General features: G+C 36.3%; 5 protein-coding genes across 5 annotated transcripts; 2 read left to right on the top strand and 3 right to left on the bottom strand.

Moving 5' to 3' along the window:
- Nucleotides 1–99: 99 nt before the first annotated feature.
- MONOS_4068 (uncharacterized protein) lies at nt 100–387 on the bottom strand (the record flags this gene model as incomplete). Its single annotated transcript, XM_067874109.1, has 1 exon — nt 100–387. The coding sequence occupies one exon, from the start codon at nt 385–387 to the stop codon at nt 100–102; it is 288 nt and encodes a 95-aa protein (XP_067733570.1).
- A 309-nt stretch (nt 388–696) lies between these two features.
- MONOS_4067 (uncharacterized protein) lies at nt 697–924 on the bottom strand (the record flags this gene model as incomplete). Its single annotated transcript, XM_067874108.1, has 1 exon — nt 697–924. The coding sequence occupies one exon, from the start codon at nt 922–924 to the stop codon at nt 697–699; it is 228 nt and encodes a 75-aa protein (XP_067733571.1).
- Nucleotides 925–1211: 287 nt separating this feature from the next.
- MONOS_4066 (uncharacterized protein) lies at nt 1212–2245 on the bottom strand (the record flags this gene model as incomplete). Its single annotated transcript, XM_067874107.1, has 2 exons — nt 1212–1598; nt 2225–2245. 2 exons carry the CDS (start codon nt 2243–2245, stop codon nt 1212–1214), a joined length of 408 nt encoding a protein of 135 aa, XP_067733572.1.
- Nucleotides 2246–5536: 3291 nt separating this feature from the next.
- Nucleotides 5537–5905, top strand: MONOS_17107 (uncharacterized protein; the record flags this gene model as incomplete). Its single annotated transcript, XM_067869995.1, has 1 exon — nt 5537–5905. The coding sequence occupies one exon, from the start codon at nt 5537–5539 to the stop codon at nt 5903–5905; it is 369 nt and encodes a 122-aa protein (XP_067733573.1).
- A 1534-nt stretch (nt 5906–7439) lies between these two features.
- MONOS_1765 (uncharacterized protein) lies at nt 7440–8060 on the top strand (the record flags this gene model as incomplete). The annotated part of the gene is made up of 1 exon (XM_067870589.1): nt 7440–8060. One exon carries the CDS (start codon nt 7440–7442, stop codon nt 8058–8060), a length of 621 nt encoding a protein of 206 aa, XP_067733574.1.
- Between the last annotated feature and the right edge of the window lie 3568 nt (nt 8061–11628).

Consider the following 11628-nt stretch of genomic DNA (forward strand, 5'->3'; position numbering starts at 1 on the left):
CACAAGTTTCTTTTATTGCCTTCTTTATATTTACACCATTCCTTATCTCATGCGGAACAAAGATCTTTAAACACTTTCGAGCCAAATGCCTCTTCGGTGTTATTCTTCCACTGTATCTCTGCCCGTCCACAACACCGCTTCCTGGCTTCTTGTCTGCAGCATGTTCTCCTCCTCCTCCTCTTTTTCTCCTCCTCCTCCTCCTTTTTCTCCTTCTCCTTCTTCTTCTCCTTCTCCTTCTCCTTCTCCTTCTCCTTCTCCTTCTCCTTCTCCTTCTCCTTCTCCTTCTTCCTCTTCCTCTTCCTCTTCCTCTTCCTTCTCCAAATCAATGGAACTACACTCCCTCCCTGACTCCTCAATAATTGCCAAATCATTCTTCAATATTTGCATCTGTTCCTCATTTTATCTCACCCCTTCTGCACTTTCATCTGAAGTTATGCTCATAGACCCATCTGCTGCTTCTTCTTCTGCTCTTGATATCTCCTGTTGGATGCAATTGGTTGGCAAAGAACTGCACACTTCAGGTTTCATTGGATACTGTTTGTCTGAATCCGCCTCAGCTTCTGCCTTCACAAACCTCAGCCTACTCAGCCCAAGCGTCTCCACAACCAACGGAGCCATCGTTTCTCCCAGCTTCCCCTGGTTCTCTTTAATTCTTTCCACAAGCTCTCTGTGCGCTATCGGATACCCGCCTTTCTTCTAATTTCCATCACCTCCCTCTCTACCTCCATCTTCTTCTTCATCTTCTCCCTTTTCTTCTCCCTCTTTGCCTCCCTTTTCTCCTTCCTCTCCTTCTTCCCGCTCCTCCAGCACAGCCAGCGCAATCGCTGCTGGAAATAGGACCACATCCTTTATCCTCAGCCCCGCAGCCTGTAGTCCCTTCTCCGTAATCTCCCCCGCTTCACACAATGCAACCCCTCGCCTCATCACTTCATCTTTCAACTTCTCCAAATATTTTAACTGCGGCGATCGACATATATGTAGCAGCAACGGGTCAAGCAGATCGTTGATCGACTGGAACGCATCACATCAGCTGCCGCAAAGATCCGATTGCTCCCCGACTTCGTGTCCACCGACTCTGCAAGAAACGGAAGCGGTGCCACCAGTGGAACCGAAAGCATTGCAAAAAGTGCAACAATCCAGGCGCAAGCAACATTACCATTCAGCACCACCCACCGAGCCACAACATACCCCTCGAAGAGTCTGTTGCTCCCTCAGTAACGAATATCTGTGATTTCCATACACCCCAGCCGCCTCTCGATATCATCCATCGCTCCTACCGACATGTATGACGCAGCCACAGCCGACGCATCCGAAGGGTCAATCGCAGGCGCTGATGAAGATGATGGCTGCTCATTCTCTGAAGATTTCTTATCTTCGCTTCTCCGCCTCCGGAATGGCGAAGTTGATCGGTGTGCTGCTCCTGTTGAAGAAGACGAAGAAGACAAAGGCGCTGAGCGAAGAGACGACTGCTGCGCTGCCCTGGAAAAAAGAATCTTTTTGAAATAGGCTTTCGTGTCGTGCAACAGCTCCAATGGATCCACAAACACAACATCCACATTCGGATCAGAAAGATCAACCAGCTGTGAAAGCTCTCCCTTCTAGAGCGATGGGAAAAGGATAAAAAAAGGTTTCTAAAAAAGTTGAGTTGAAATGAGAAGAAGAAGAAGTTATGCTGATGATGACTGAATAATCGTTCTGGTTTTGCATCAAATGAATTAAATGAGGAATATGTGAAAAGATCAATTCAGAAATGGAAAATGCTGCAGTTGCTGTCATCTGCTCATTCTGTTGGATTAAGGCAAAAATCCCACAGAAGCCATGAGGCATCAGACAGATTCCGCAAAATGTTTGTCATTCCTTCCTCAAAAGATGAAGTTAATTTAGCTCCAACACCAGACGATAAATATCTTCTCTGGCTTGGTGTAAATTTTCTTGTTGTCTTCATTTCCCTTTCTCTCATAAAACACATTTTCATCTTCACAATAAAAATTTCTTGCTCTAACAATAATCTACGTTTCTTCTTCATTTTTCTCTTTATCTCTCACGCCGATGCAGAATGCGAAGAAATACAATTTGATGAAGTAAATTTTGATGTGAAGCAGAAGAAATTGTTTGATATGTTGTTTATATGTTTGAATGAGAAGAAAAAGAAGATCAAAAAAGAAAATGAAAAGTTGAAAGTTATTTCAGATTGATTTATGATTTGATTCAAAACATGAGATACCTTTCCAAAAGAATTTGACATAAAAGAACATTTTATATAAGAAATTATATGTTATTATTTATTTATAATAAAACGAATAACTGCTCTATATTAGCTGCTTTTTGTTTTTCTTTCAATTTCAATAAGGAGAGTTTCATATAATTTCACCAGTTTGATAATTACTGACAAAATTTCTCAAATTCAAGAAAGTTCAATCTATTTATCATTCAATATAGGAATGCATTTAATGAGAAGTCTCCAATTAAAAAAATCAAAATGTAAAAGCTAACCGATATCATGAAAACAATGAAATAAAAACAAATTCTCAGTTTGCCCAAAATGGCTAGAAGTCAACTGTTAAAAATAGTGAAAAAGGTAAAAAAAGTTATAATGAATATGATATAATACCAATTTTGAATTAATACCACAGTATAAGCGTAAAAAAATCTTCTTTGTATTTTTTCACTTTATATTATGGAAACATAATGATCCTTTTTTTTTTTTTTTTTTTTTTTTTTTTTTTTAGTGACGGACGAGGCAAAAAGTGATTTGTCAAGTCAGACAGCCTTAGAATATATATAAATATATGGGTGATTTTTTTTGATATCATAAAAAATTCCGACGTTTGATCATAAATTTTTCTCATTAAGGGATGTGATGATAAAGATAAATTCTATTCGAAATTGAATAAAAATATAGTTTAATATATAATTTTTATTTATTATTTGTTGATTTTATATTGTTTCCAATTGATTTTATTTCAAATTTTGAAAAAAATAAAATTTTTTCAAAAAATATCAAAATTTCAATAAACAGTTCAAAATACAAGTTCAATCTTTAATATAACATTACCACAATGATTATCTTTATTTTAATAATCAATATCTTTTTTTTAAAATTAAATTAATGATGTTATTAAAAAAGAATAGAATAAGTGAAGTCGAAATCGACAAATAATAAATGAAATCAATCAAATTCCTCAGTTTCAGAAACCAATTCACCAATTGTCCTTTCAGGAAGTCTTTTCTCTCTCTAATGCTTCGATTTCAGTTCTTTTTTAAAAAAAAATGAGGTTTTTGTTTGTTTTATAAATCCAACTGCTTCAAAAGAAATTAACATCTCTAATTTCCTTCTCAATCCCTCTGTCCTGTGGACTTTCTATGAATTCTCTCTCCCAACTCGGTGGTCACCATGCATAACGAGATATCCAGCTTTCATTCATTTTCATTCTTTTCCACCTCCTGCCCTGAAAGAAACACAAAAACATCAACAGATAAATGTTCATATAAAGAAAAATAAATAAAGACCAAACTGCTCTTCGACTGTTTTTCGCCAAACAGCTTCATTTCTACAGCCATCATCATTCCAAAAATAAATCAATCTCTTCATTTCAGTCTCAGAACTGTCAAATTGCAAGGAACACATCTCCACAAAATACATCGTGTATCTCGCTGGAGGGTCTTCTCAGCCCGTACACATTGTGGTGGATGTGCAGAGGTGTTTTTTCTTTTCGGACAAGATCATCTCCTTTAATAATATTCTCAAACACCAAAAGAAATATTTGAGGTTTATCTCATCAACACATGGCGCATGAGGGATATGGGGTAGAGAAGAGATGGAAGAGGATTTTTTTGTGGAAGAGGATGGGAGTTGAGTATGTTTTTGAATGCTAATGTTTCAAGAGGGGTTTTGAAAGGAAGAAATTCTGAGACAAAAAGATGGGGAAGAGCAGGTGGAGATTTGTTGAGGAAAATGTAGTAAATATATAGAGAAGTGGTTGAGGATGATGAGGAAGGTGATTATTGTTGATGGGAGATATGGATTTTGAAAAGAAGGAAAGGGGGGTAAAAGCTTGAAAGAAGAGGACAATTGCGAAATGTTAGATCGGAAGAGGGGTAATTTTTGAGAGGAGAAGAATGTTTTATGGAAGAGATGGGGAAAGATGAAGAAAAGGAGGGGATCGATATTTTCTGATGATTTTGGGGGTTGAATGGAAGAAGGGAAAGGAAAGGAAAAGAAATTGAGTGATATTAACATTTTCTATTTTTGAGGGGAAATGAGAGGAAATCGCAAAAGGAAAGTCACTTGACTTTGGAGAAATACAGCAAGATTGATCTCCACAATCTGTTCGTAACACATTTTGTGATTGAATTTTTTCAAACAAATGTGAAGTTTATACAGCAAGCGAGACGTTTTGGTCTACCAACGACTTCATACAAATTATTCTCAACATCGTAAATATCGTTCGACTGATTTCACAATTCTCAACCCTTTTTTCTTTTTCCTCTTCTACTTCTTTCTCTTCTTTTTATAATCCTCCTTCATTCAATCAACCATCTTCCTCATTTCTCGGTTTGCAAACACAAAATTCGCCTTCTCACAATTCACTTGCTTATTCAGCTACAAGCACGCCTGTTATGAATCGCATAGCCAAAAATACACAAAATCTACTTTAGTCAAATATTGCTTCTTCTTCTTCTTCTTCTTCTCCACCTCCTCCTTCGCCTTCGTCTTCGTGTTTTTCTTGACCTTCTTCACATTTTTTGCCATTAACCTCATCAGATGTTTTGTAAATTTCTATTTTTCGTACAAAAAGGCCAGAATCATTTTCTGTTTGTGGAAAGAATTGAAAGATGATAACTCAAAAGCTGCTAAAGATTCGGGGATATCCGATTTCTTTGATAAGCTTGAATCTGCCTGTTAAAAATATTGTGATTTCAATTAACTGCTCCTTCAAAGTTTTCAAATCAAACACAATATATTGTTCAATCAATGAAATCATTTGAAAACATGTCAGCATCTTCTTCGAAAATACTTAAAGATAATAAATGGATTTCTCTGTAACTGCATGCATTCACCTTCCTCCTCTTTTTCAATGATATTTCCTCTCACTTCGAATTGGATCATTCCATCTTCCTTGGAATGAATATGAGCTATTCAATCAGTAGCCAGATAATTCGCCCTGATAAATATTTCATTCAGTTTGCCTTCTCTCAACAGTATCATCATATATATCAAAGCCTTCTGTTAGATTGCAGTTTGCGCATCTGAACTTCTCTTCTCTTCTTCAACAGCACATCCCGATCTGCTTCAGCGTTTCGAACGACATCCGTGCTCTTGCTGTTCAGAATGAGGCGAATGGGCATCGCACGTAAAATGGAAGTGGAAGGGGGAAGGAGCTGCCAGATACGTCGAACTCATGCTCTATCTTTGTGATACTACCAAGGAACTAAGAGAGGACAGCGTGTTCCAAAGGAAGAAGAAAAGAAAGAAAACTACAAAAGTTAGTTGAGCGCGGAGCAGAGCAAATGAAATCAACGGGAAGAGTCAAAGATGAAGATGAAAACAAACCAGAAATTTGAGTTTTGCACGTTACAAGTTGACGCTTTCGACACAAGGCTTGCACAGGCAGCGACAGAAAGGAGGAGGAGGGACAGAGGAAAAGAAGAAGGAGGTAATGAAAATGATGATGAACAGTACCAGACATTTTACTCATTTGACAGCACATTCTCATCTGCTCAGCTGCACACTCAAAACATCACAGCCTCCTCAACATTTGCAACTCCTCCTTATTATCCCTTGCAACATACTCAGTTGTCTGCCCCTTCTGTTCTTGTTGGAACTTCTCCAGAGCCACTCGCTCATTCATCTCCAGCTACATACTCCTTTTCTCTTGCACAGAAATCTCTTGACATAACTTAACCCAAGCTCTGTATCTTCCTCTCTTTGTTCTTCTATTTCCTTCTTCTCACTACCATAACATGTGCGATTCTTGGGAAAAGCAGATTGGGCAATGAAGGCATGTTTGTGAGCAACAGAGTGTCAGCGACGAGGGATGTGTTTGAGCCACAGAGCATCCTTCTGAACAATGCAGCGTATGTGACAAGCCAGAGGATTCGGGTGGGTGGGGAGAAGGAAGACAATGGAGAGGAGATGGATTTGGCAGAGACATTCGAAAGGCCTAGAATGAATGTTTTTCAATCGAGAAATTGAAAGGAGCTGAAACGAAGAATAAGCCCGTTACAACACTATCAACGTTTTGTTTTGATTTTCTTCTTGAAATCAAAAAACGGAAAAGGACTCAGCAGTAAATAATCGAAACAGCATTAACTTTGCCAGCATTTTCATTTGCCAACCATCATCTTTATTCACTTCTTCTTCTCTTTCTTTTTCTTCTTCTTCTTCTTCTTCTTCTTCTTCTTCTTCTTCTTCTTCTTCTTCTTCTTCTTCTTCTTCTTCTTCTTCTTCTTCTTCTTCTTCTTCTTCTTCTTCTTCTTCTTCAACATCGACATCAAAAGCAGCAACAGTTAAATTCTTCGAGAAAGAAAAAATAAAAAACTTGTCATCTTCATCTTTTTCTTCATCCGAACAGTCAGAAGTGAATTCTTCACAAGAAAGAGCCGAAAAAGCAGAAATCGAAGAAATCATAGTAGACTTCAAAAGAAAACATGCACCGCGTCTGCCTCTTCCTGTGATCCTTCCCCCATAAGAAGCAACTCTTCAGAATTCGTCTTATGTGCCTCAAAGACAAAGACTGAGAAAAAGCAATCAAAATTCAACATAAACCTTTTTGACTCGTTCAATTGCTGGCATTGGCACAGGAACAGGCACATCTCCTTCTTCAATGCAAAACGAATCTTTTCTTTCTCTTCCTCAATCATCTCCTTCACCCTCTCCTTCATCTTTATCTTCCTCATCTTCTCCAGCAGAAACTGACCTCTCTCTCCATCCAAAACCACCCCATCGCTCTGAGTTTGCAATGGCTCTCCGCATAAGAGCAATACACACTCTCCTCCTCCGATGCTATATCAACCGTTGTGCACAAGTTGAAGCAGCCCCAAAGTCATTGCCCTCTTCACTATTTTCTTCTTCCTCGTTGCGTTGATTTTTTCGCAACTTATTCCTGACATAAGAAGAGCAGCAGATGAAGAGGATGATGCAACAGCAGAAAAAGAAGGAAAATACAATATTTTGTTCCATAGCCGGATATATTTGATGTGCTTACACTGTTTGCATAATTTCGGATGGTGGAGCGTTATGCGAAGAATCTGGAGAAAAGGAAGAAGTTGAAGGCGATGAAGATAACGCGAAAGATGAGGATAAAGAAGTGATATTGGAGGATTTAATGAACAACCCCAAAGAAGTTGCTTCAAAAGCAAAGACAAAAAAAAAGCAGAAAAGAATACAAACACCAAAGAATCAATAAGAAACGGCCGAAAAGACGAAATACATTCCAATGAGCCAAAACAGATCCACTTTCATCCAAGCGCAGCAACAGAACACAACAACAATTCCATCTCCAACACCATCACATTCTCCAAAGCTTAAACAATATTCTTCAGAAAGATGCGCCTTTGGAACGATACACTTCAAGCGAGGGAAGCGAATGGACGGAGGATGGAGAGGAGTTGGAGGGAGAGCATTGATTGTGGACAGTCAAGAGATGGAGATGGGAAGAGGAGCTGTTGGTGCATCAACAATACAGCTATCACCTGCTGTTGGAGGAGGTGGAGCGGGAGGAGGAGGAGGAGTGGTGATATTGGGCGTGATGGGGATGAAGAATTTCAACAGAGAAGTGACAAGGGCGATGCAAGATGAGCTTCAGAACGAGAAAGGGAAAGTGGACGATGAAGAAGCAAAGATCATGTTCAGTTCATTGGAATCTGATGATCAGAGAGATAAACTGCTTCCGCTGATGAAAAAGCAGGAGATACAGAAGAAGATGAATGAGAAAGAAAAGCGGGAGAGCAGAAAAATGGAGAAAGAAGAAAAAGACAAGAATCTGTTTAGCAGCATCCAAGGAATACTACAACCACACCTTGAGACAGGCACGCCGACCAACCAGAAGGAGAATTAAATGGCAAGTGAGGCGCAGCAAGAGGCGAAAGAAAGCCAAACGCCATTTTTAACAAGAGAGCGGAAATTGGACTGCATATTGAATAACCTTGCTAATTCTGACTTTGAAGCTTTGAGCGATGAACTGGATGTGTCTTGCTGCTATGTTCGCATTAAAAGCGAGGAAAATGGGCAATTTGTGTGGAAGATGATGAAAGTGCCTGTGTATGCAGCAGTCGACTCGAGGCAGACAAGAACGCAGCTGGATCTGATGAGTGCGCTGAAGAGCGTTCTAAAGCAAACCTGTGCGGAACTGCGAGGAGGAAATAGAAGAAACACACAGAAAGGGAAGGAAAGGAGCAGGGAAAGGATCACCTCTGCTGTTTCAGAAGGAGAAAGGGATTAGAACATTCAATCAGAGCAGTGTTCCTGGACGAAGAGATGCTCTGTCGTTCTCAAAGTTGGTGTCTTTCTTCATGTCGCAGAATTCAATGGCGATGGATCTGATGCAGAAATACCCTACACTCAATTTTGTTGCGCCTTTTGATTCAGCTGCTGATTTTGCTGCAAATACAAATATTGCTCTTCATCCTCTTTCTCATTGTACTTCATCACTTGTCAATTCGTCCTTGTTTATGAACATCCAACAACAATCTTTTCCTTCTCTCAGAACATCTCAATCTCCTTCCCTCTTTTCTCAAGCTGTACATCCATCTTCTGCTAATTCTGCTTCTCCTGGCTCTCTTTCTCTTCTCTCACTTCCTGCTCTTTCTTCGTCTACTTCTTTCTCATTCAACTATTATCGAATTCAGCGCTGGACACCATCTATCGTTGTTATTAAGAAAGATACACAGAAAAATTTATTCAAAGAATGAATGTCAGCTGATATTATATGTCAACGGAAATTATTTTATATTAAGCAAAGAAAAGCATGCACGTCATCAACAAGAAAATGACTCTGACTTTTTCATTTGGATGCTGAAGCATTTGCAGTGAAAACAGAAAGAGCTTTGAAACAATTCTTTTATGAAATGGATGGGTTCCAAAATAGCCTTCGGCAGATTTCACAACTACAAAATCACAACAAATTATTGAAAATGAAATGAGGAAGAAAATCAATTTTGAAGAAAAGGCTTATTTAAAGAGAATTTATAAAAGGCGGTTAAGTGAATCGGATACAAGCATGTTGAAATATGTATGCTGAGGAAATAAATGTTTTTGAAGAACTTTCTGATATGACCGAAGAAATGAGAACAATAATTACTGTTTTTCAACGAACGTAATTTTCATTGGATGAAGAAGCTAAATCAAATGGAAAATGACGAAAAAATAATAAAACCTGTGCTGATTTTGGGCTACATGAAAGACAAGTGATGATATTTTCTTCAGTTGAAAAAGCTATGAAAGTTCAAGGATTTAACAATGATATAGAAACTATCATAATTTTCACAACTATTTCTTCTTCTAATTTTGAACAAAGTTAATTAATTCCAGTAATTTTTGTGTCAACTGCATTGAAAGTGAATGTTTGAGTGGGAGCAAATGTTGAGGCGAGAAGAGTGAGAGAGGCGTCTTGGAGGAGGGAAATGAAGCCGTTGAGGGCATACTCGATGGTGGCACATGGGATCTGTTGGGGTCTGCCACATGCATCAGCATCAATTCCATTGTTTGCAACAATTTTAATCAGAGAAATGTGAGGGAACAAGCTTTTGAATTTGGCTTAACCCAATATTCCACTTTATCTGTTTATGTTTGATGAATCTGATGAATCGAATAAAATGAACGGAGATTTGTTGGCTATACAAAGGTGAGGAAAAAAAAAGAAAAATAATAATTAATGTCAAATTTGTCTAAATAATTTTGTTTTCTTTTCTTCTTTTCTGTTCTTCTTTTCTGTTCTTCTTTTCTGTTCTTCTTTTCAATTTTTTCTTTTCAATGTTTTGTTTTTCCAGTTTAGAAATATCTATTTTCCTTTTAAAGATTGATTTTTCAATTATTTTTTTGAAACTTGATCATAAAAATCCTTTTTAATCAAAAACATTAAAGAGGTATGTATTTTTTAACATTAATAAATAAAACAAATATATATAACAGAAATAAAAGCTAAAGACTTGAAAAAATACATTTATTTTTTATGATCAATAAATACCACTATAGATTTTATTTTTTTGATTTTTTTTATTTTTTTTTTTATGATGTCACAAAAAATCACCCATATATATATAATTTATATCAATTTTTTGTTCATGCTCATGAAACTTTACTGAAATAAAAGAAATTTCTCGACATTGCTATTTCACACTAACTTATATAGATTCGTGAATAGGAATTGAAATTTGATCATTAAATGAAAATACGAATTTTAAAAAGAATATAACATTCGTGATTTTTTATTTATTTATTTATTTATTTTATTTTATTTTATTTTATTTTTTTTTTTTTTGCAAGAATAACACTAATCACTATTTTTGATAAAAAACAAAGAACTGCAATAAAATTTCTATATCTTTTATTTAGTGCTAGAGTCTTAATAAAGAAAATCAATCAACAAAAAGAAAAAGTTAAGGAGACATTATTTGTGTTTCTTTGACCGTATTTCTGTTCAAAAAAATGAACACAATTAACGTAAATGCATAAGCATATGAAACATAATGCAACACTTCATGCTGTTTCATAAATTGATTTTGCACATTAATCTGACTTATTGTGAACAAATAAAATGAAGAAAATTAGTTCAAATTTTTTATTAAATAAATATCGCAAGGAACATTATTATTTTATTCAATGATTACAAATATCGCATTAAATACCGGACATCGCACAAAATACCGGACAAGATCGATCTCACAACAACTGCAAGTGGAATAATTCTGAATATTTTCCTCAAAATATATCTCAATGATACAAACTCAATTGATAAACGAGACTTTCAAAACTTCCTCGTTTGTGCTCATAAAAAAATTAATGATTGAAATCTCAGAGATACTCAAAATTCCATTTCTCCGAAATTTCAAATAATTATTTATTCTGAAAACAAAAAAGGCTATTATAAAAGTCTTGAATATTAAATGAGTTTGTATTGACAAGCTGTGTTTTGAGGAAAATTATCAGAATTATTACTCTTGCAGTTATTGTGAAATGGATCTTGTTCGGTATTTTATGCGATATCTGTGCTATTTTCAAATTTGAAAATTATAAACTTAGCAAAAAAACCGAGAAAGATTGATAAAGTTTAGAAAGATTCGATATTTTTATTGCTTTGCAAAAAAGCTTGAAAGTCCGAGTATTTCTCCAAATTACTAAAATGATTGTTTATCATGAAATTACAAATCATTTTGAACGATCTCCAATCATGTTTCATTCGTTTTTTCACGTTTTTCAAGATATTCATTCCTTGATTAAATGCATGAAATAATAAATAGAGAATTCATAAATAATAACATTTTCAAATAAACAATTGTAAGGAAAATTGAACTTTTAGAATTGTTTTCTCTTGAACATTTTTTGATATTATGGTTAGATCCAAAAAATTGATCATTTTTTTATCATTCCACCCTGAAGCGCAATAAATTAATGGCTCAGGGGTAAGC

Source organism: Monocercomonoides exilis, assembly GCF_001643675.1.
Source record: "Monocercomonoides exilis strain PA203 chromosome Unknown scaffold7-2047599, whole genome shotgun sequence".
Taxonomy (NCBI): Eukaryota; Preaxostyla; order Oxymonadida; family Polymastigidae; genus Monocercomonoides; species Monocercomonoides exilis.